Genomic DNA, 25,509 nt, shown 5'->3' with positions numbered 1-25,509 from the left:
GTGGGGCTAATAATTCCTTAATTAAGTACCCCACCTCGAAGGGTTGGTGCAAGACTCAAATGAGAGATGTGGTGCATTTTTAAAAACAGTAAAACGCTAATAATATCTAAATGTCAGACAAGTTGTAATACCCATATTCTCTCTCTTCCCCAAAACTAAATTGTGCTTGCACCAACCCAGCCTTCACAGCATCCACCACTGGACATGCGCAGTACCCATCATCCTCCTGACCGCCTTTCCTCTCCTCGCATTCCGCCCCGCGCAGCCGCACGAGGCAGGGATAGCGGGAGGGTGGAAGAGGGGCCGCTGTTTTCTCTCTCTCACTCTCTCTCATTGCTATATCCTCGCTTTGCAGGTTCTGGGGAGCTCTGTGAAAAGAAAGTGGGTGCGAGGAGGCCGAGAAGTCTGGTAAGTGAGACTATTTTGGCTACATAACCCTCCTCCCCCCTCCCCTTCCCCACCCCCACTCAGCGCCTTAGACCGAGACATGTCTAGTCAATCAGTCTACTAGTATTTGTGTTGAAGCGCCTACCTTGTTCGAAGCACCATGCTAACTCTGGGGGGCGAATAACACGGTCCCTGCCCATTTCCTCACCCCCAGTCTAACGAAGAGGAGACATCATCAGATGACCCTGGGAAAGGCTACTTGCAGAAGGTGGGGTTTTAGCTGAATCGAGAAGCAAGGGGCCAAACACTTTGGAGGGTAGCGGGGCTAAGAGCTTGTGGAACAGATTTTGGTTTTCTTCTCCCCTGGAATGCTTGGTTGGAGTCCGGAGACCCACTGAACTCCACACCTCCTCCCCTTTTCCAATCCCTCCCCTCAGTTTGGTCTTGTAATTGCTTCTCTCAGTTTATCTAGAATTGTGACCAAGTCCAGCATTTGCATTCAAGTAAAGCCTGTTTAACTTGAATTGAATTTGGGGACATCCCCCTACGCTTGGAGGGCCTGGAGGAAAATGGAAAGTGACTTTGTTTTAACAGAATTGGGGAGGGGGGCTGAATGTTTTGGAGAAGTTGGGGGTGGGGTGAGGAGAATTGTTTTGTGACCTGAGCCTGTTAATTTCGTAGGTATCGGGAACTTCCGGTGAGAAACCAATGGATATCAATAACTATTCCATTATAGTCTTAAGAGAGTTTCCTGGGCCACTGAGAGGTTGTCCAGGGTCAGGCACAGTCAGTATGTGTTAAGTCAGAAGGAGGACTTGAAACCTGGTTTTCCTGCTCTCCATGGCGTAGGCTATGCTCTTGTTGGAGAAGATAGCAAAAGGTATACACAAAACTAAAATGGTGGCAGAAGGCAGAGGCTTAGGGCGTTTAGATTCTGTGCTTGGCCCAGACACTTAATCAACTCTGTGAACTTTTTTTTTAATTAAAAAAAAATTTTTTTTGGACTTTGTGAACTTGAACCTCCCAGAGATGATTTTATCATCTGTAAGGGGAGGGTGTTAACACCTAAGGAACCTCATGTGCTAGTTGTGAACATAAAGTGAGATCATTCCAGTGAAAGCATTCTGTAAAGCCTGCCCCATAAAGTTGTAAGGCAATATCTGTGATCTGTTCCAGATCATCCTTGTAATTAATTACCCTCTTTTGCAGAAATAGTCAAGAAATTATGACACATGAAATATAACAATAAAATAACATACTCCACAAGCCACAGACTCTTTTTATAATTATACCTTGTACACCCGTTTAGAGTATTGGGCTTGGAGTCAGGAAGAACCTTGCATCTTTCCTCATACTAGCTGTATGACTATGAGAGAGTCACTTAACTTCTCTAAGGCTCACCTTTCTTTTCTATAAAATAGGGATAATAATATCATAATACCTACTTCATACAGTTGCCTTCAAGTTTAAATGATTTTTCAGACTCCAAAACATTATATTCTATTTTCTTTCTTTCTTTTTTTTTTTTTAGTGAGGCATTTGGGGTTAAGTGACTTGTCCAGGGTCACACAGCTAGTAAGTGTTAAGTGTCTGAGGCCAGATTTGAACCCAGGTCCTCCTGACTCCAGGGCCGGTGCTCTATCCACTGCACCACCTAGCTGTCCCCAAAACATTATATTAATGCCATTGTTGTTAATGTGTCATACAAGTATATAATCACTCTTGAATTCATAAAGGCCTTTTATTCTGCAAATTTATTTCTTGTAAGGATAATCTTTGTCTTTCTAACAGCCTTGGAAACCATGGAAAAACTATTTCCATGTTCCAGATGGAGACACTTAGCCACAATAATTTGTTTAAGGTCACAAAGTCAGAGGTAAAGCTGGGATGAGTCTACTCCTGTCCTATGGTTCTGATTATTAGACTTATCTTGATTTTATTTATGCATTCACGTATAATCCTTTTTTCTCCAGTTTAAATTATCTATCCACAGAGACTGTGGATGTTGTTACTGTATCTTTTAAAGGGAATAAAATCTTGAAAGAATTAATTTATCATATAGTTTTAAATGAATAACAAATAATATTGCTATTTAAGCCTGTGTGACTAGAGAGCTTGAAAGAGAAGAGAAAAGGCTTATGGGAAAAGAGGATTCTCTTTTATAAATTGAGGTGGGGGTTTAGAGCTAATTGATTAATGAGAGAGATTGTATATTTCAGTTAATTTGTGAGGGACTGTCAGAACCCCCTGATTGCCTTACAATCCAAGATGAGAAATAGTATGGTAATGAATCAAGTGGCAGGATACAAGGAAAGTGGAGGTTCATGGTGACTGTCAACTAGTACATGCATGTGAAACCCACAGGTGAGAGAATAGTTGTCCAAAACCCTGCCACATAGGTAATAACTCCATTTTGATTTTGTCAGAAAAATAATATCACTTAGTAAATTAAAAATTTTTTTTCTATACATAACCTCTTTAGAGCCTCAGAATAATCCAGTAAGGCAGAACAGATGGTATTGATCCTGTTTTAAAGATAAGGAAACAGAGAGGCTTAGAAGTGATTCATCCAAGTTCATAAGGCTGATTAATTAATAGATGGCAGAACCAATACTAGAGCTAACTCTTCTGATTCTACAGTACAGTACCATACTTTTTCATAACATGGATTAACGGTCCCTCAATTATTTCTGAACCTTTTTTTGGACATTTATTTTTTATTTTATTTTCTTAATTATATTTAAACATTTTTAACATTCATTTAAAAAAAATTTTGAGTTCCAAATTTTCCCCCTCTGTTCCTTTCCCCCCTCATTGAGAAGGCAAACTATTTCATATAGATTGTACATGTGTAGTCATCCAGAACATTTCCATATTAGCTATGTTGCAAAAGAAAATGCAGACCAAAAGGAAAAAAAGCACACCAAAGAGAAATAAAATCAAAGTATGCTTCAGTCTGCATTCAGACCCTCATTAGTTCTTTCACTGGAGGTGGATATTGTTTTTCATCATAATGTCATGGGGGAATAGGTGGTGGGGGTTCTTAGGTATTTAAAGAATTACAACTCTCAGACACTTGACACTTACTAGCTGTGTGACCCTGGGTAAGTCACTTAACCCTCATTGTCCCAAAAACAAACAAAAAAGAATTACAATTCTCTCATACAATCCAATTAGAATAAAAATGGTCTTTTATTTGGGTACTTAGAGAAAGTCATCAAGAAGGAAGACTTCCCTCTTGGGGAGGAGATGGCTTGGAGACATTTTTCTCCTCAATGGAAGAAAGGCTTTAAAAGCTTTTATAAAGGATAGATGGGGTGACCACCTGACAATGGAAAGTTCCTTTTGGGGGTGGAGGTGAGGAAAGATTCCTGAGAGTCAGAGGGATTTTTCTTTTGAAATTATAGTCCTGACCTTTGGAGTTATCTCCATCCCTGGTGCTAGCAGCCATGCCCAATCAGTTTATCTCCTGGTGGGGTGAGAGAGGCTTGAATGAGGGGTGGTGGTCCTGATTTCTGGAGCTATCTAGTTGGCCAAGCTAAACTTTAATTCCTTAATTCCTTGATATGTCCTAACCCCATGTTAATAAGTTCTTTGAAATTTTCTCAACACATTGTATTGCTGAGAAAAGCTAAGTCATTTACAATTGGATCATCTTCTTACAATGATTGCCATTAGGATGTACAGTGTTCTGATTCTGCTCACTTCACTTTGCATCAATTCATAAATGTCTTCTCAGGTTTTTCTGAAAGCATTCTGCGTATCATTTCTTATAGTACAATAGTATTCCATCACAATTACATACCACAACTTGTTCAGCCATTCCCCAGTTGATGGGCATCTCCTTATTTTCCAATTGCTACCACAAAATGAGCTGTTTTAATTATTTTTACACACGTAATTCCTTTTCCTTTTCCATTGATCTCTTTGGGATACAGACCTAATAGTGTTATTGCTGGGTCAAAGAGCATGCATAGTTCTCCAGAATGGTTAGATCAGGGCAGCTAGGTGGTGTAGTGGATAGAACACCAGCCCTGGGTTCAGGAGGACCTGAGTTCAAATCCAGCCTCAGAAACTTAACACTTACTAGCCGTGTGACCCTGGGCAAAGTCACTTGACCCCAATTGCCTCACCACAAAAAAAAAAAAAGTCAAACAAACAGAATGGTTAGATCAGTTTGTAAACTAAAATTCTACCAAAAATGAATGTGTCCCAATTTTTCTGTATCTCCTCCAACCTTTGTCATTTTCCTTTTCTGTCATTTTTTTGCCAATCTGATAGGTGTGAGGTGGTATCTCAGAGTTGTTTTAATGTGTATTTCTTTAATCAGTGATTTAGAGCATTTTTTCACTTTACTATAGATGGCTTTGATTTCCATCTGAAAATTGCTCATTCATATCCTTTGACCATTTATCAATTGGTGTGTTGTTTGAAATTATATGGGGGTGCCTATCTCTGTCCCAAGTTTTAGGGAACTTAGTTGGGGTTTTGAATATATTGCTATTTATAAATTAGAGGCTTTAGCATCAGTTTTGGGCATTAAGCATTTATTTTTATTTATTTGGCAGGGCAGTGAGGGTTAAGTGACTTGCCCAGGGTCACACAGCCAGTTAAGTGTCGAGTGTCTGAGGCTGGATTTGAACTCAGGTCTTCCTGAATCCAAAGCCAGTGCTTTATCCACTGCGCCACCTACCTGCCCCACATTAAGCATTTATTAAAGCATATTAATTATTTGTAAAGAGAGAGCAAATGGCTCAGAAAGTTCAGAAAGGAGAGATAGTAAGAAACCATGGGGGGCAGCTAGGTGGCACAGTGGATAAAGCACCAGCCCTGGATTCAGGAGAACCTGAGTTCAAATCCGGCCTCAGACACTTGACACATACTAGCTGTGTGACCCTAGGCAAATCACTTAACCCCCATTGCCCCACAAAAAAAAAAAGAAAAAGAAACTGTGGTTGCTTCTTCTGAGTCCCTAGGCCAAGAGAGAGTGTAAGAGTGTAAGCTTCCTGTGGGTCTGGAGGAGAGGTGGCCCTTCCACACTGCTCAAAGCTAATTGGGCTAGCATCATTCAAATCTATTGGTTTACTGGACTTGAGGGTGGTCCATGAGCAGTACATGCTGAGATCAAAGTTCAGAGGACAGACCCTTTGAGGGGAAAGGCTTTCAGGTAGGTATGGTTTTAATCTCGATTATCTCACTTCACAGTCCAAGGCCCAACTTGACTGACTCTGGGCTGGCTTTAAAGTCAGGCAAGGCTTTCTGGGTCCTGAAGAACCCCATTATTTTCTCACATTGGGGAATGACTCATATTCTTATAAATTTAACTCAGTTCTCTATGTATTTGAGAAATGAGGCCTTCATCAGAGAAACTTGCTATAAAATTTCTCCCCAGTTTCCTGCTTTCCTTCTAATTTTGGCTGCATTGGTTTTGTTTGTGCAAAAACTTTTTAACTGAATGTAATCAAAATTATCTAATTTATATCCTGTAATGCTCCGTGTCTTTTGTTTGGTCATAAAGTCTTTTGTTATCCATAGATCTGACAAGTAAAATTTTCCATGCTCCCCTAATTTACTTTATTTTTGAACTCTTTTTTTTTTTTTTGGTGAGGCAACTGGGGTTAAGTGACTTGCCCAGGGTCACACAGCTAGTAAGTGTTAAGTGTCTGAGGCTGGATTTGAACCCAGGTACTCCTGACTCCAGGGCCGGTGCTCTATCCACTGCGCCACCTAGCTGCCCCTATTTTTGAACTCTTAAAAATTTATTAGGGGGCAGCTAGGTGGCACAGTGGATAAAGGACTGGCCCTGGATTCAGGAGTTCAAATCCGAACTCAGACACTTGACACTCACAAGCTGTGTGACCTCTGGCAAGTCACTTAACCCTCATTGCCCTGCAACAATAACAACCACCACCACCAAATATATATATATGTGTGTGTGTGTATATATATATATATATATATACATACTCATACACATATATACATATATAATATACATATATATATTTCTGATCTCTTCATATTTGAATTTTTTGTCAAAGCCTTTTAAAAAATATTTTATTTTTCCCAATTACATGTAAAGATAGTTTTCAGCATTCATTTTTGTAAGATTTTCAGTTCCAAATTTTTCTCCCACACTCCCTTCCCTCCCCACTCCTGAAGACTTTCAAGCAATCTGATACAGGTTATATATTACAATCATGTTAAACATATTTCCACATTAGTCATGTTGTAAGAGAAAAATCAGAACTAAAGGAAAAAACCCAAGACAAAAGAAACAACAACAACAAAAGCGAAAATAGTATGCTTCAATCTGAATTCAGACTCCATAGTTGTTTTTCTGGATGTGGAGAGTATTTTCCATCATGAGTCTTTTGGTATTGTCTGTGTATCACAGTTGATCATCACCCAATGTTGTTGATATTGTTAAAGCCTTTTAAATTATCTTTAGCTATTTTCTCATAAATTCTTACCTTAGTAACCCTCCATTAAGTGTGTGATGATGACAAATTATGCACATATTCATATTTAACTCTGGCTGGTTTTTGCTTTGCAGGTGATTCCTTCAAAAAGAATTAAAGAACTGCAAACATGTAAGTTTCTTTCCTCACTACCACCATACCTCAACCTAAGTGTTGAAAGTAAAAATGAATAACATATGCTTAAAATCTGAGTGTGACATTTTAGAAAGAATATTGACAAACTGGAGTGCAAACCAAAAGGCAAAGGATCTTGAAACCATGGTATAGTATATGAGGGAAAGTTGAAGGAATTAGAGATGTTTAGTAAATGAAAAGAAGACTTGGGAAGTATATGATGCTCCCTTCACATACTTAAAATGTATTATTCACATGGAAAAGGAAGTAGATTTATTCTATGTTTCTCTGAAGAATAGAACTGGGGACCAATGGTTAGAAGGTATGTCTAAATGTGTAAATGAGCTATTGAGCAATTAGAGTTGCTTCAGGATGGAACAATCTACTCTGTGAGGTACTGAGTTTCTAATCACTGGAAAGGATGAGCTGTAAGTAGGGGGATAGGAGGGAAAATTGATCAGGATACCACTTACCAGTTGATTTTTCCCAGCCCAAGTGATGTCACCACAGAAAATAAGTCATTTATTAGACAAATGAGGTGGTAGGTTTTAAATGAAAGGTCTATACTTAGTTACCTGTAAATGATGTGTAAAGAAGTAAAGAAATTGAGATTTGAAGAAGGGCCCTGTGAAGAAGGACTGATACTTCTTTACCCCTTACAAGGTATGAGGACATTCTTTAATCCAGCTTAATAGGTTATAAAATTATGTGGTGGCTAGCTATTGACTGGCCAGTGGGTCAGCCACAATCCTGGTGACCTCTTAAAAAGCAGGACATACTCTCCAGAGCAGGAATCCAGAGGGCCAAATCTGGCCTATTGACTGTTTTTGTAGGGCCCCAGCTAAAAATGATTTTACATTAAAAAATACAATACAATTTGGGGGGGGGGCAGGGCAATGAGGGTTAAGTGACTTGCCCAGGGTCACACAGCTAGTAAGTGTCAAGTGTCTGAGGTCGGATTTGAACTCAGATCCTCTTGAATCCTCCTGAAACTGGTGCTTTATTCACTGCGCCACCTAGCTGCCCTTAAAATTTTATTTTAAAATGTAAAAACAATTCTTAAATCAGGGGTTGTAAAAAAAAACCAACCCATAAATAACCCTCCATAATTTGGCTACCCCTGCTCTAGAGAGTCACAGTCAAAGCAGAAGGCCCTGAGAAATGTTACCACTGGCACTAGAAAAGAGAACCAGGTATGGAAGTAGAACACTGCCTTTTCTAGGGAATAGTTCTTAGCTTTTGGGTAGGTAAGGATATCTGTTTCCTTCCTCTCACAAACAGGTTTGGCATCATGCAATAAAGCTACTTGCCCAATAAATATTATACCCAGTAGGGAGCAGGCCCAGTAAGAGTAGAGGCTCAGGCTGCTCTAAAAAGTGTAACCTCTGGTAGCAAAACAAAATGCCAGTCTAGGCCATCAGGAGTTGAGTTGCAAAAAGGAACTGGCCTAGGGAGAAGCCTTGCTGAGCAACCTGTGAATCAGAGATTTCAATTGCAGTAGATGAAGCATTAGAACACCACAAGAAGGGGAAGAACAGCAAGTCCCTAGCATGTCAGAAGTGTGAGTTGCCTGGACCATGTTTCCTTATGCCTCTCTACTAGTGAATTCTGCATGTACTCACTCTTCCTGTGGACACTGTGCAGTTGTGGGAGAATGCAGTTCAGCTATGTAGGAGAATAGGGGTGGGAAGTGAAGGTGATGTTTTAATTATTTGTATGATACCATTTCAGTAAATGCCTTTGCTTCAAACTGATTATATTTACTGGTTGATTAATAATAAAGGTATGAACACTGGTAGGGGTCTTATAAGCTATAGCTCATAGTTTTAGGAGTTCTGACCCACATAGTACCTTGAAAAGGGGGGGGGGTAGTCACCCTCCTTAAGGACCTAACTTTTAAGTGTGAGTTGGAAAAGATACGCAAAAGAAGTGTTGCATAAGTCGTGTTGACCAAGGCAGTTTCTGAATCAGTTTGGTGAGGTTACCTCTTTGCCTAGAGAGTGTGGACCATTGGTGCCTTTTGAAAAAAATAGAGGATGCGTTCCAGTTGTTTTCCAATGAATGAGGCTACCTCCAATATAATTGGCTAGCTAGGGCTCTAGGAAATGTAGACTCTTGTTGGAGGGGCCATCTCTTTCTTATGGTTTATGAAAGTGAGGCTACAAACCTGATTAGCCCCCTTTTTTTTTTGGCGGGGGGGGGGTCTCCTTTTTAATTTTCCCTAGTCAAAGGACAGACCAAAGTTCATAACAGAGTAGACTAGCTTTCTGGGCAAAGAGAAGCCCCAGAGACTTATCCACCAGGAATGATTTTTGGTGGTTTTGAGGCCAAAACACCTACGAGTTACATGTTTACTTACAGTTTCCTGAGCCCAGAGAGACTGGAGACCTAAGAGTGGACTTTCATAGTCCAAGAGATGGCAGTGGCTGGGGCAGTGATAGAGTTCTTGTAGAAGTACGTAGCAGAAACATTTATATGTTTGCCCATGTGGACCTGTAGGGAGTTCATGGACTTCTGATTTCCAGACTGTTGTTTGTCTGAGAAGGGGAGGAATGAGTTGATTTTTATTTTCTAAGCAATATCCAGAAATTTAAACTTCTAGCCAGAGAAGGGAAACTTTCTGGGTGGCTTTTGCCTTAGAGATTTCCCCAGGAGTTAACTTTAAGTTAATAAGTGAAAGGATCAGATCTTTTAGGAGGGAGAAGTGTCCTTCGTGGAGAAAGATCACCTCACCTACATGACCCCTGAACTTGGAGGAGCAATAAGGCTTAAAGCAATTACTTGGGAATCAAGAGATTGGGGCATTGTCATCCCTGGCTGTCACAGTGGGCTCTTTGGGCTGTGAGGGTACTGCACTTGCATATCTAGCACACCTGAAGTGTGTTTGCCTCCCATGTGACATCTAAATTATAGGGGGCATTTCTAGTCAAGATTGTGTAAGACCCTGTGTGTGGGGTGGGAATTTCACTGGAAATGGTGTTTCTAATGGCATTTCTTTCTTAAGAGATCTGTTTATGGGTTCCTGTGAGTCCTTCATATCATCTGCATTTCCTATGGGGTAAAAATAAGGTTATTATCTATGTATGTGAATTTTTGTTATTTTGAGTACTTGTATGAGAACTGTGGACCTTGTAACCCAATTGTGGGAATTTAGAGCTGAAGTATATTTGGAAATTGAAAGTTTGCAGGCCTCAGCTTGAATTGTCCCTGAGATTCTGGAGGAACATAACACTTGAGACACCAAGAAAGCAGCAACAGGACCATGCCAAGACTTCCAGAAGTTCACAGAGCCCTAGCTCTACTATCAAGTCTAAAGTCAGGAAGTAAGTGGGAAGACTGAGAAAGAAAGAGAGAGAGAGAGAAAGAGAGAGAGAGAGAGAGAGAGAGAGAGAGAGAAAGAAAGAAACCTTTGAAAGCTGTTATGCTGACAAAGATGCTAGACACAAACCTTAGAAGAAGTGAATGACTCCAAGACATCTATTAGTCAAGCCTCAAATTAAAACACAACTTGGTCACAAATTCAACTGGAATTTCTGTAAGAGATGATGCAAGAGTTTAAAAAAATTAAAATGTTTTTGTCAATGAAATGAAAATGCTAGAGGAAAAAGTTGGAAAATAAATGAGCTATAGAAAAAAGATAAGGTCTCATAGTAAAAACCACTAAATGGAAAATTGATCAAGGAGAAAAAACAAGAATCATCAGACTATCTGAATTCTGTGACCAAAACATGAGCCTAGACATCATATATCAAGAAATCTTAAAAATAAATCTTAAGAGTGCCCAGATCTCTTAGAACCAGAGGGTAAAGTGGAAATAGAACAAATTGACTGGTCATCTCCTGACCAAAGTGAAAACTCCCAGGAACGTTATTGCCAATATCCAGAGCTTCCAGGTCAAAGAAAGAAATATACTTCAGGCAGCCAGAAAGAAAGAATTGAAGTACTGAGGAGTCACAGAATCACACATGATTTAACTGCTACTACCATAGTGGCACAGAACTTAGAATGCCATATTCCAAAAGGCAGAGAATGAAAATAAGCTTATAGACAAGAATAGCTTACCCAGTAAAATGGAATATAATACTACAGGAGAAAAGAAATGGAATTTTTTTGGGGGGAGGCAGTGAGGGTTAAGTGACATGCCCAGGGTCACACAGCTAGTAAGTGTCAAGTGTCTGAGACTGGACTTGAACTCGGGTCCTCCTGAATCCAGGGCTGGTGCTTTATCCACTACACCACTTAGCTGCCCCCCAAAATGGACTTTTAATAAGAATTCTCCCAAGCATTCAGAAAAAACTTGAACTGATTAGAAACTTTGAGGTTCAAACACAAATTAAGAAAAAAGATAAAAAGGCAAATGCCATTAAATAGTGATAAAGGATTAAGCAAGGATGAACTGCTTACATTCAAATGTGGAGAGATGATACACACGTCCCATCTGAACTCCATTATCATCATAGAGGGAGTCTAATTAAACAATGTCTGGGAGTATTCTGTTATATCTTAATGATCTTAAGAGAAGATTGAGGGTGGGGGACAGCTAGGTGGCACAGTGGATAAAGCACTGGCCTTGGATTCAGGAGTACCTGAGTTCAAATCCGGCCTCAGACATTTGACACTTACTAGCTGTGTAACCCTGGGCAAGTCACTTAACCCCCATTGCGCCCCCCCCCCCCAAAAAAAAGAGAAGATTGGAAAGAAAGGGGAAGAGAGATACACTGGGAGTTGGGGAAGGGAAAGGAAGGTTAGGGGAAATTATCTCACATAATCAGGGTGTGCCAATAAAAGTCTCTACAAAGAAGAACATAGAAGGAATGTCTGACACTTAAATTTCATACGTACACATGCATATGCACTGTTATTCAGTTGTGATTGACTCTTTGTAACCTTGTTTGGGATTTTCTTGGCAAAGATACTGGAGTGTTTTGCCATTTCCTTCTCCAGTGGATTAAAGCAAACAGGTTAAGTGACTTGCCCAGGGTCACACAGCTAGAACGTGTCTGAGGCTAGATTTGAAGGTCTTCCTGACTTCAGGCCCAGCGCTATATCTACTGAACCATCTATCTGCCTCCTATGTACCTACACAGTTGAGTACAAAAATACAAATATAAGGAGAGAAGTGGAAATTAAAGAGAGGGTGGATTAAGGAAGAGATTAGTCCTAAGAGAAGCAAACTCAAAAGATGTACAAAAATATTTATAGCATTTTTTGAGGCAGCAAAGAATGAGAATCTGAGGGGGTCCCTGAAAATTGAGGAGTGGCTAAACAAGTTATATATAAATGTGATGGAATACTTTAGTGCTCTAAGAAATGAAAGGGAAAGTTTTAGAAAAATTTGGGAAGATTTATATGAACTGATACAGAGTGAAGCTAACAGAATCAGAACAATTTTTCCAAATAATAATATGGTAAAGACAATTTTCAGAGAATTAGGAATCCTGATCAATGTAATAACTAACCATGATTCTGGAGAACTAATGATAAAATATGCTACCCACTTACTAATTGAGAGATGAAGGACTCAGAATGAAGAATGAGACATATTTTTGGTGGGGTTATTGCCAATGTGGAAATTAGTTTTGCTTTACCATATATGTTTAAAATTGGGAATTTATTTTTATTTCATTCTCAATTGGGGGGTGGTTAGGGTGGGAGGGAGAGAAAGTGGGTTTTTGCTAACTGAAAAGAATATAATTTAAAACGAAAGCTATTACAATGTGCCAGGTGAGAGGTGATTAGAGTGTTTGTGATTTAAGTGAAGAGAATGGGCCAGAGTAGCATCTACATTAACTTTTGCATACAATTTAGAGCTGGAAAAGATAGTTAATGTATTAAATAACACTACTAGATTCCAAAAAGATCTCCACATACTACAACTATGGACAGAATCCAAAATGAGGAAATTTATTAGAGAAAAAATAGAAATCCTGTGCTTGAGTCAAAAATAATAAACTGTAGCAATGATAGGATGGGAGATATGAGACTAAAATCATGTTTATGTGAAAAAGATCCAAGATCTACAAGTGGGATCCGAGTCAACTCCATGAGATGCCAGCCACAAGAGTGAGCATTGTTTAAAGTTGACTGTCCAAAGTAAAAGTGTCATAGGCTAGTGAAAAGAGCACTTGTACCTGAACTTGAACCCAGGTCAGATTCTGACTGATAATTACTTAACTGTTTGGGCAAATTGCTTAGGTTATTTGAGCCACGGTTGTTTTCTTGTCTGTAAAACGAGGGTGATAATTTGCACTGATTACCCTTCAAAATTTTTGTGAGTGATAGCCTTTCATATGGTAATTCACTGTGGAATTTCACACTGCACTTTATAACAAGTCAGTGTTATCATTATAGAAGTTGAAAATGCCACTACACCAGGGCCTGATCACACTATGTTTAGAGTTCTGTATATAGTTCTGGGCACCACATTTAGGAAAGGTTTTGATGATCTGGAATACATCCATAGGAGAGAGAGAGACCACTTTGGCCAAGGGTTTCATATGAGGGTTAGTTCAAAGGACTGGGATGTTTACAATGAAGAAACGATTTTAGGGGGAATGTGATAGTTGGCTTCAAATATTTGAAGAGCTTTGGCTAGATTTGGGAGCTATTAACAAGATCATAAAATCTTTAGCATTAAAAGGGACCACAGGAGGGCAGAGCTAAGATGGCAGAGGAAAGACATTAAACCCACAGGGCTCCTGATACAGTCACCCCAAAAATAACAATAAAAGAACCCTTGGGGCAGAAAAACACCCAAAAATACGGGCTGAGAGTTTTCTCCAGCTATAGATAGATTTCAGGGGCTATGCTGGGCCACAAATAAAGCCTAACTCCCCCAGTTGGGCCGACACACCAGACACCCACCCGAGGAATTTGCCCCAGTTCCTCTGAATAGGCTGCAGCATTGGCATCTTCTGAAACCAAGAGGTCGGGCGGTGGGGGGGGGGGCGGGAGGGGAGGGGGTAAGTGCAGGGGTACCAGTGGACTGGGGGGAAAGATTCAACTGTCCCACCCCAGCAGGCAACCAGGAAGAAATCCTGAGCGGTTGAAGGCCCAGGTGGGGAAAGGGAGCAGGCAGGCTCATCAGAAGTTGAGAACCACACCACAGAAAGCTTTGCTGGTTGGTTGCTTAGTAAGTAGGCCTGAGGTTATCTCCAGACCTGAGAACAGGCCAGGTGAGATTAAAGCCTGCCCTCCCCTCAACCCAAAACACCGGGGACCCTCTGAAGCTGGGAACAGGAGTGGAGCTGAGAAGCAGCCCCCCACCCCCCAGTGGAGAGTTTAAAATCAAATGAAAGCGAGGCCAGGCAGGCTGAGAAGAAGCCCAACCATCCCCCGGGCCACGCCGTAGCTTGAACAGTGTGTCCTGGAAGCAGCGCCACACTTTAAGAAAGAGTTAAAAGCCAAGAAATAGTAAGCCAGGATGAGTAGGCAGAGAAAGCAGAAGACCATCGAAAACTTCTTTGGGGGTAAGGTAGACCACAATACAACCTCAGAAGAAGAAGATAATAACAGGGTTAAAGCTCCAACATCCAAATCTTCCAAGAAAAGTATGAACTGGTCTCAGGCCATGGAAGCTCTCAAAAGGGACTTTGAAGAGAAAGTAGGAGAAATAGAAAGGAGATGTAGAGAAAAAGAGGAAAGAATGGAAAGGGAAATGAGAGTGATGCAGGAGAGTCATGAGAAAAAAGTCAACAGTTTGAAAAACCAAATGGATAAGGAGATTAAAAAACTGTCTGATGAAAATAACTGCCTAAGAATTAGGATTGAACAAATGGAAGCTAGTGACCTTATGAGAAACCAAGACATAGTAAAGCAAATCCAATTGAATGAAAAAATAGAGGGCAATGTGAAATATCTCCTTGGAAAAACAGCTGACCTGGAAAATAAATCTAGGAGAGATAATTTGAAAATCATTGGACTACCTGAAAACCATGACCAAAACAAAAGCTTAGACACCATCTTCTAAGAGATTGTGAGGGAAAATTACCCAGATATTCTAGAAGCAGAAGCTAAAATAGAAATTGAAGGGGCAGCTAGATGGCACAGTGGATAGAGCACCAGCCCTGGAGTCAGGAGTACCTGAGTTCAAATCCGGCCTCAGACACTTAACTAGCTGTGTGACCCTGGGCAAGTCACTTAACCCCAATTGCCTCACTAAAAAAAAAAAAAATAGAAATTGAAAGAATCCACTGATCACCTCCTGAAAGAGATCCCAAAAGGAAAACCTCCAGGAATATTATAGCCAAATTCCAGAACTCCCAGGTGAAGAAGAAAATACTGCAAGTAGCTAGAAAAAAGGAATTCAAGGGGCAGCTAGGTGGCACAGTGGATAAAGCACTGGCCTTGGATTCAGGAGGACCTGAGTTCAAATCTAGCCTCAGACACTTAACACTTAACTAGCTGTGTGACCCTGGACAAGTCACTTAACCCTCATTGCCCTGCAAAAAGCAAAAAAAAAAAAAAGGAATTCAAATACTGTGGAGCTCCAATAAGGATAAAGCAAGATCTAGCAGCTTCTACATTAAAGGACCGAAGGGCATGGAATATGATATTCCAGAGGGCAAAGGAACTGGGACTACAGCCAAAAATCACATACCCAGCAAAACTGAGTATAATCTTTCAGAGGCAAAAATGGGATTTCAGTGAGAAAGAGGTCTTTCAAGCATTTGTGATGAAAAGACCTGAACTGAATAGAAAATTTGACTTTCAAATACAAGACCCTGGAGAAGCATAAAAAGGTAAACAGGAAAAAGACTTCATGAGGAATATTAAAAGATCAAACCGTTTACATTCCTACATGGGAAGATGATACTTCAAAATCATAAGAACTATCTCAGTAAAAATTCACAGAAGACACAGATCTGAACTGAATATGAAGGGATGATATCTGTAAAGCATTTATGTTTTGTTCTTTGTGGGGCAGACAGGGTGGGGTGTCATGTCTGGGGCTGGATTTGGGCTTGGGGCCTCCTGGGTCCAGGGCTGGTGCTTTATCCACTGTGCCACCTAACTAATCCATGATGACATCATTAAAATAGGGTTGAAGTGTAGGAGGAATAAACTGGGAGAGGGAGAAGAGGAGAGATGGTCTGGGGAGAGGTAGTTCACATGAAGGAAACAAGAAAAAAGCTTATGGAGGGGAGGAGAAGAGGGGGAAGGAGTTGGGGAGTGAGTGAACCTTAATATCATCAGAATTGGCTCAAAGAAGGAGTAACATACATACTCAAGTAGGTATAGTAATATATTTTTGACCTGGGGGGGGGAGGGAGAAAAGGGGAGGGGGAAAGAAGGGAAGGAGGAAAGGGCAGATTGGGGGAGAGAGCAGTAAAAAGCAAAATACTTTCAAGGAAGATGAAGATGTTCTGCATTACTGCACCAGTATGACATATTGAATTGCTTGATCTCAGAGGGAGAGTTGAGGAGGGAGGGAGGAAGAAAAATTTAGAACACAGAATTAGCTCAGGGACCCTGATCTCATTGGAGTGGGCTCATGGAGGGAATAGCTTTCATACCCAATTGGGAGGAGTAATCTATTTAACCCTGCAGGAAAGTAGGAGGGGAAGAGGATAAGGAAGGAAGGGTGAAAAAAGGGAGTGCAGAGCGAGGGAGAGGATAGTCAGAAGTAAAACACTTTTGAGGAGGAATAGGTAAAAAGAAGAGTAAATGGCATGGGAAGGGAGTGGAATGGAGGGAAATAGTTATGATGATTGATTATAATGGCAAAACATATGGTATCTACTTTGCTGGGCTTTTATGAAGAAAATTCTTTGTCAAGCTTAAGGTACTACATACAGGCTCTAATGAACAGGATACTGTCAGAAAACCCTGGAAAGACCTACGTGAACTGAAGAAGAGTGAAATGTACTGTATACAAAATAACAGCAATAGTGGGGGATGATCTGCTGGGAAGCATGTGGTTATTTTCAGCAAGGCAGTGATCCAATATAACCCTGAAGGACGTATGAAGATTGCAGCCCACCTGCAGAGAAAGAACTGATAGTATCTCTAAACAGATGGAAACACATTAAAATTTTTTTTTCTTTTCCTCTTTGACAATTCCTTAATCTGAAGTTTTGGGTTTTTTGATTGTTTTCTCTCACAACTAGCTAATATGGAAATTTTTCCATGACTACTCATGTATAACTTATCTTGAATTGCTTGAGTTTTTGTGGGTGGAGGGTGGGAATGGAGGGAGGAAGAGAAGTTGGAACACAAAGTTTAAAAAAAAATTGATGTTAAAATTTTGTTTTCACATATATTTTGGAAAATAAAATTCTATTCAAAAAAAAAGAAAAAGAAAGGGAACTCTATAGCTATCTGTGACAGCTTCCTCTTAAATTCCCCTCAATATCACCAACAAGTTATTTAGCAGCTCATTCTTGTGTGGGCTCCCCAACACTGACTCTGAGGTGATGACGGCAGGTCATTCATTAGTTATTTGTCCAGGGCTACCGTACTGCCTGAGAAACTGAATCAAACACTTAGTTGATTAGGTTGGAGGGTCATAGAGGTATATATCTAGATAATTTCCTCTGAGGTCAGAGAATCTGGGTTCATAATCTTACCTCTAAGGATTGTTACCTTGGGCAAGCAACTTTGCCTGTGCCTCAGTTTTCTTATCTGCACTAGATGGTCTCTGAAGGACCTTTCAGCTATAAATCTATGATCCTATATAAAATACAGATTGTGTATACACACACACACACACACACACACACACGCAGATATGTTTATACGTAAGTGAGGTGCCCAACTAAGAAAATCAACTCATGCTTCATCATTTAAAGTTAAGATGCTAAGCCTGTCTTAGTTGAGTCATCCATCCATTACACTGTGAAAAGGCCGCGATCAGTTTAGAGGTCTTTAATGAGCAGCTGGATGAAGTTGCATATTAAATGTTTGGATTAGTAAGAACACTTGCTAACATGCTTTGGACCCTGTAGAAGACCAAGGAGAAGATATTCCAGCTAACCCCTGATAAGGATTCGAGTGGGGGAGGGGGTGGAGTGGATAGCCGAGTTTCAACCTTGCTCTTGGTCTTTTCTCCTCCCCCATCCCCTTAACTGGAGGAGGACCTTGCAAATTTCAGAGGGACCAAGGATTGTATTTTTTGTTGGCCATTCAAGTATCAGCCTCTTGAATTTTGGAGGTTTGGACTTTTTCTCACATCACCACCTCAATTAGATGACAACAGTATTTTCATTGGGACTTCAGAGGGGGGCTTAGATTGGGTGTCTTCAGAGGCCTCCTCCAGCTTGAGCTCTAGCTCTCATCCAGCAGACAAAATAATGATGGCATTTGAAGCAAAGAGCTTCTCTGCTCTTCTCTTCATACTTACTGTAAGGATGAAATTTTATACAAAGAAAATCATAGCGGGAAGAATGCTGTTCCACAATTGATGTCTTTGTTATGGTCATGGCAGGTCTGTGAGCAGTGGTGAACACCGACCTTTTACTAAGTACCCCAAGAAGAATGGGAAGTCAGAACAGCATAAAACCTTGGGTGAGTAGGGCAACCCTTCTTGCTCTGTGTGTGTATATCTGTTTATGGGAATATGGGGAAGAAGATTGTAGGTGTATTTTGTTATATCTGTTTGATATGATTATATATGTATATGTTATATATTTATATACCATAAGGGGAAATGAGAGGTATTCCCTTAGCATAGCATCTTGTGGAGTGACTCTCATGTGTCAAGTTTAATGGGGGTGGTTCCCATAATTAATTTTGCCCAGTTTTTGGCTTGCTTTTGCCTTAAGGGATTGTCACTAGTGGATCCATGGATCAATTTATGTTTGTTTTATTAATCTCTTCTTATAAACACTCCTATTTCTGTGTTTATTTAGGAATATTATATGATCTTTTTTCAAAATTAAATTTTGTTGAAATCTTTTGTTTTTATATCACCTGAATTTCTCCCAGTACTGTTCTCCTTCCCGTGTCCCCGAGAGCCATCCCATATAATAAAGAAAAAATTGTTAAAGAAAAAGGAGAGCAAAAAATAAGCAAAAACCAATCAATACATAAAAAAGAAAATATATGCAATTTTCTACACCTGTGGTTAGGGATACTACCTCAGTGTGCTTCCTTTGCATTTGTGACCTATTGATAGCATCACTGCCTGTTCCTTCCTTCTTGAGCCTTAGCTTCACTGAATCTATCACTTTATAAAAAATCAGAACTTTTGCTCAACTCTCAAATAAACATGCCAGCATTTAATCACAGATAAGAATTAGTTACCACTATATTTTTCTTTATTCTTGTATGTGTATATGTGTGTATATATGCATATACACATATAGATAGCTAGATATATATATGGAGATATACATATGTATATATAGTTTTATACACACATAGATACTCAGTAATTAAAGCTTAAAACTGATACATGTATATGTATTTATATTATGTGTGGGTATACACATATACACACACACACAACAGAGAGTAAAACAATAGAAAGAAAGGACAGTGAGCAGTGGCAAGGGGGACGTGTTCATTTGGGTAGGAGGCAAATAGCATTTTATGTTGTTGCCTGCAGAGGCAGAATCAGTTTCTCCCCCATCTCAGCCTTCTTTCAAAGGGGACAGAAATCATTCACCAACTTAATAGATATTTAAGCATTGAACTAATTAAGTGGAGGGAGATGCTGCTTCCTTTGGCCACTCTACAGTCTCACCAATGTATACCCATCAGTTCTACAAGTGGAAAAATTACCCTTGTTCCTTAGCACTTGAACAAAGATTCTCAGAAGAGGGGAGGGGATCTGGTACCCAGAAATTAGGACATCTTGCTCAGTTCTTTGACTTTCCTTCCCATCTGGTAGATAACAGGAACAGGAAGAATGCCTGCTCCTCCCAATTTCTAGTCTTTTCTCCCAAAAATGGAGTTCAAAGTTATCATCATGTGATAAACTTTGATATAGTGGCTCTTTGAATGTCTCATCTTGCAGTGCAAAAGGGCTACTTGTGTGTGTGTGTCTGTGTCTGTGTCTGTGTTTGTGTATGTGTGTGTATACTTTACACATGCATATACACTCTCCTTTTGTCATTATGTCAAACAGTTTTGAGGGCCCCCACCCCAAGTGTATGTGGTGATGTATAGAACATTTTTTCCTGCCTTTCTATTATATGAAGGGTTATTTTTTCATTACATATTCTCCAGGGCTAGCATTTTTCTAATTGCTCAGTTTAATCAGTGATATTTATTGCAAATATTTTTCTTTCTCTGTAGGTTCTTTTCTAATTTAGTCTTGATTGATTTTGTTCATGCAAAAATTTTTTACATAATACAATACAATTTTACATAATAAAAATTGCCCTTTTTCCTTTCATACTCTCCTTTCTTCCTTCTTTAAGTAAATTCCCACTAGCCATATTGTAAAAAAAGGTAAGGTAGATGATTTTCTTCCAGTTTTTAAATGGTGGCCTTTCATGTTCATATTGCATATCCATTTTGAACTTCTTATAGTATATGGTATAAGTTTTTGGTCTGAACCTGATTTCTTCTAAATTGCTTTCTAGTTTTCCTAGCAGTTCTTATCACAAAGGAAATTCTTCCCTCTTTGGCTCATCTTGAATTTATCAAATACTGGGTCACTATGTTTGATTGCTTTTGTTTCTTGCTTACCTCTTTTTTTTTTTCCCCACAGGATCTTCTTTTCTGTTTGTTTGTTTTAGTGAGGCAATTGGGGTTAAGTGACTTGCCCAGGGTCACATAGCTAGTAAGTGTCTGAGGCCAGATTTGAACTCAGGTACTCCTGACTCCAGGGCTGGTGCTCTATCCACTGTGCTACTACCTAGCTGCTCCTTCTTTTCTGTTTTTTAACCAGTATATAGTTTTGATGACTATTGCTTTATAATATAGGTTGATGACTGGTAATCTCATTTCCTCTTTTATTAATATTTTCCTAGTATACCTTAAGATTCTAGATTTTTTTGTTCCTGCAGATTAATTTTATTGTTTTGCCTGGTGCTAGAAAATATTCCTTTGGTAATTTGGTTATTATAGCACTAAATCTATAAAATGTTGGCACAAACTATGAGAAGTGAGTGTCTCTCCATTTTTGTCTTCCTCTATTTCTACAGAGAGTTTTGTAGTTGTATTTGTATATCTTGAGTGTGTCTTGGTATGTTAACTTGTGTCTTATACATTTTGTAGATATTTTGAATGGACTTTCTCTTATTTCTCCCTGGTTTTTGTTCGTATTGTATAGACATGAAGATGACTTTTGTGAATTTATTTCATACCCTTTTACTTCACTAAAACTATGAATCATCTCAGTTAATGTCTTCTCTGATTTTCTGAGTATACCAACAATATCTGCAAATAGAAATAATCTGGTCTCTTCTTTGTTAATGTTTCTACTTTTAATTTTGTTCTTATTTCTATAGCTAGTGTTTCTAGAATTATTAAATAATAGTGGGAAGAAGAAGAATCTTTGATCTGCTGCTGTCTATATGTTCAACCCTGCCTTTAAAATAATATGCTTTTGATCACATTAAAGAGGGGTATCTCCAAACCTTTGCATTTTAGGGTTTTTAATATAAATGAGGGTCGCGTTTTGTCAGGCTTTTCTGCATCTATTAAAATAATTTTGTAGTTTTTGTTTGTCAATGTGACTAATTATCCCAGTTGTTTTCTTAATTTTGAACCATCCTTGCAACTCTTGTATGATACCAACTTTGTCATGTTGAATTCACAGTTTTTTGGATATGGTGCTAGTCTCCTTGCAGAGATTATGTTTAACACATTTCTGCATCAGTATTTGTTAGTTAAAGAGTTTTCTTCTCTTTTTTCTTTCTCTAACTGGTTTGGGTATCAAGAATGTATTTATTTTGTAAAAGAGTTTGGCAAAGGGCTTTCTCTATTGTGAAAGATGATTTTTGTAGCATAACTATTAATTGCTCTTTAAATGTTTGCTTGAATTCATTTATAAATGCAGCTGGCCCAGAAACTCTTCTTTACTCCTTCCTCTAACCCACCTTTTTCTGAGATTGATTTATTGACTTTTCAAAAAGCAGCTTTTTATTTTATCAGTTCTATTAGGGACAGTGATTAAATCTGTGATTTCATTAATATAAGAAATTCTGTGATGAGGGAACTATCTCTACAAGTAAAAGTCAGAATCTTTTCTACAACTTAAAGGCTTAGAGAATTAAGTCACCTTCCTAAGGTCATGTAGCCAGTATGTGTCAGACACAATATCTGAACCATTCTTTCTGACTCAAAGGTCAGTTCTTTATCTCCTGTGTTATATTGCTGCCTAGCAGTTCTATACTTTATTTTAAAGTTTTTATGTTTCTCCTTTATTTAAGATTTCTTCTTTTGTACTTTGTTTAGGGTTGCTAATTTGTTTATTTTCTAGTCTTTTTATGATCATTTTATTGATCCTCTTTTTCTGTTTCAGTTAATTTAATTTTTTGAGAGAAAAATTTTCCTCTGAGATCTCCTTGATTTAAGTCATAAGTTTTGGCATGTTCTCATTGTTATTATCTTTAATATAATTTTTTTAGATCTGTTCTTTGACCCACTTAGCCACCTATTTAGCTTTTGCTCATATAGTCTTTATCAAAGTAATGTTTTTTATCGTATTATGGTCTGCAAAAGATATTTCTTTTGTGTTTTTTGTTTTTGTTTTTTTTTGCAGGGCAATGAGGGTCAAGTGACTTGCCCAGGGTCACACAGCTAGCAAGTGTCAAGTATTCGAGGCTGGATTTGAACTCAGGTCCTTCTGAATCCAAGGCCAGTGCTTTATCCACTGTGCCACCTGGCTGCCCCCTGTTTTGTTGTGTTTTTTTTTTTACATTTGTTTATGATTCTTTTATGCCCTATAGCCAGTCCATTTTTGTAAAGGTACTGTGGTGAGAAACATATATTCTTCCATTCAAATTTTTCTACAGATCAGTCACCTCTATTTTTTCAACAATCTGTTGAGCTCTGTTTTTAAAGAATATTCATCACTATGCCAAATTTTCCTTCTTGTTTAATATCTTTCTCTGAGTTGAATAAATCCAACAGAAACATAAAGCTGCCTGCTGATTTTATGTTACTATAAATTTCTCTTTTTTTTGCAATTCTATTACTTTTTCTTTCAAGAATATAGTATGCGGGGCAGCTAGGTGGTGCAGTGGATAGAGCACCTGCCCTGGATTCAGGAGGACCTGAGTTCAAATCTGGTCTCAGACCCTTGACACTTACTAGCTGTGTGACCCTGGGCAAGTCACTTAACCCCAATTGCCTCACCAAAAAAAAAAAAAGAATATGGTATGCAATTTGATGTGTGTATATATTTTTAAAGGCTATTTTTAATTGTCTGTGGTGCCTTTACACATTATATAGTTTCATTATTTGTTTCTTGATATGATCAATTGTTGTTTTCCTTATCTGAAATAATCACAATTCTTGCTTTTCTAGAGTTGCCTGAAGCATAATAGATTTTGTTCTATCTTTTATTTAATTCTATATTTGTCTATATGCTTTTAATCTGTTTTTGTATTTGAAAAGTGTTTTTGTATTAAAAAATTTAATTTCAAAATTGTTTGGTATTTCAGTCCATTCACTTTTAGGGTTATAATTAAATTTGTGACTTTGTTAAATCCTTTTATCTACATATGTTTTCCTCTTATGGTTAAGTTTGCATTTAGTCTCTGTAGTTTGTGGTACTTACACAAATCTGATCCCATTCTTTTGGCTTCCATTCCTTTCTATTACCTAGTCTTTCTCAAGTTCATTGAGTTGATTTGTCCCTTTCTCTCTTATATTTTATCCTTACCTCCCTAGTTCAGATGAATGGTATACCTAATGTTCTCTTTCTTTATCCATACTACCCCCCAAAAATCATCCTCTTAATTTCAGTGACGTTAATTTGTAGTATCTCTTTCCAAGAAGTGTTCTCATTCCATCCCCTTTTTTCTCCTTTTGTTTTTAAAGATATTCTAGAAACTCTTCTCAGAAATGTTAATCCTCAGTGAAACATCAAGATAAAGTTGGAAGCTCTCTATTACTGTATGGTTAGGGGAGCAATCCTGTTCTTTTTCTTTTTTTTCCACTATCAATTTTGATTTGATGACATCTTTCCCTTTAATATGCCCTCTTCAATCCACTTTGAACTATTCCTCTCCAGAAAGTGGGAGTTAGTACCCTTTAGAACATGACCTTTGCTTAGAGAAACTGTTTTCCTAAAGTGCACCACCACTCCCAACAGAGTTCATTACAAAATTCCTAATTTTGCCCTTCTTACCTCTGTGTGTTTGCTTTATAATGTTAGCAGATTATTTCTTTTTTGTTGGCAGGAACCATCATTTAGTCTTCTCTTTGTGATCTGGTCTCCCAGGTTCTCTCTTTACTTTTCCAGTGCCCCAAAAGCAGGAGTAAAAATGGAAAGCATCTTGACCACCTCTCCCCTTAAGTCTTGCTCAGTCTTTTCAGGCCCACTCCTCATTTCTCTCTCTCTCTCTCTCTCTCTCTCACACACACACACACACACACACACACACACACACACACACACACACACACACTTCTCTTTATCATCCAATCACCAATTGTTTGGATTTGAGGGAGGGTCACATAGTCAGTAGAGTCCTGGATTTGGAGGCAGGAAGATCTGGATTTGAATCCTGACTCAGTTACTTACCTAGCAGGGTGACCCTGACCAAGTCACTTAACCATTTAGCCTCAGTTTCTTCACATGTAAAAGGAAGTAATTAGACTCCATGACCTCTGAGGTTTCTTTAGTTCTAAATCTGTGATTTACTAATGAGGAAATGAGACATTATTTTTGTTCCTGAAATATAGACTCTTTTTCCCTTCTTGTTTTTCTTCCTGATTTTATTGTTTGCTCCTCAGATTCTTTATCCCATTGATTATCCCTTTGCCTTTCAGTGTCTGCCAATGTGTGTGTGTGTGTGTGTGTGTGTGTGTGTGTTTAACAAATAATAGAACAAACAAGACTTCTCTACCCCACATGATGACTTTGTCTAGCCTTAGCCTCATGAAAAAAACATTTCATTTCTTAATTTCTCATTGCTATCTGAAAGTTTTCAGATAGTTCAGAATATTCTTTTACTATAAACTAAAAGAAGAAAGTTTAAACTCTCTTTACCTCTGGATTGTTTTGAAGGAATGGCTTGAATGATTTCCTTTTGGTGAATGTCCGATTGTTTCCATTGACACTTAGGCTTAACTTTGCAAAACATATTAATGTTTTTTTGGTGTCAACCAATCTTTGCTTTTTGGAATATTATACTCAGATTTTTCCTTTGATGTCTTACATTCACTGAATAATGAAGTCTATATCACTGATCGTCATTGAAATGTGAAAGTTTTTTCCTTGCTGTGTACCAAATTTGTTGTTATTATTTTGAAGTTTGGCTATGATTTTCCTTGGAATTTCTTTGTTTTGGTATTGTCTGGATTTCTTCAATCTGTTTTTTACTGTCTACTTCCACTCTTTTTGGGCAGTGATTTTCTAAATTGTTGTATTAAGGGTTTTTTTAATCATATTTTTTAAGGGATA

General features: G+C 38.6%; 1 protein-coding gene across 1 annotated transcript in view; it reads left to right on the top strand.

Annotated features, from left to right (window-relative positions):
- The window catches only part of TDRD10 (tudor domain containing 10), a 55,488-nt gene that overhangs the window by 1,077 nt on the left and 28,902 nt on the right, over positions 1–25,509 (top strand). The window contains exons 2-4 of the mRNA XM_043963043.1: positions 356–408; positions 6,944–6,980; positions 18,409–18,488. Of these exons, the coding sequence (XP_043818978.1) occupies positions 6,979–6,980; positions 18,409–18,488 (82 nt within the window). The 5' untranslated portion in view covers positions 356–408; positions 6,944–6,978. The remainder of the gene's footprint in view (positions 1–355; positions 409–6,943; positions 6,981–18,408; positions 18,489–25,509) is intronic.

The sequence above is a fragment of the Dromiciops gliroides genome, chromosome 4 (genome assembly GCF_019393635.1).
Source record: "Dromiciops gliroides isolate mDroGli1 chromosome 4, mDroGli1.pri, whole genome shotgun sequence".
In the NCBI taxonomy this organism is placed as follows: domain Eukaryota; kingdom Metazoa; phylum Chordata; class Mammalia; order Microbiotheria; family Microbiotheriidae; genus Dromiciops; species Dromiciops gliroides.
Note: the sequence above shows the minus strand (reverse complement) of the source record. Positions and strands in the feature narration are given on the sequence as shown.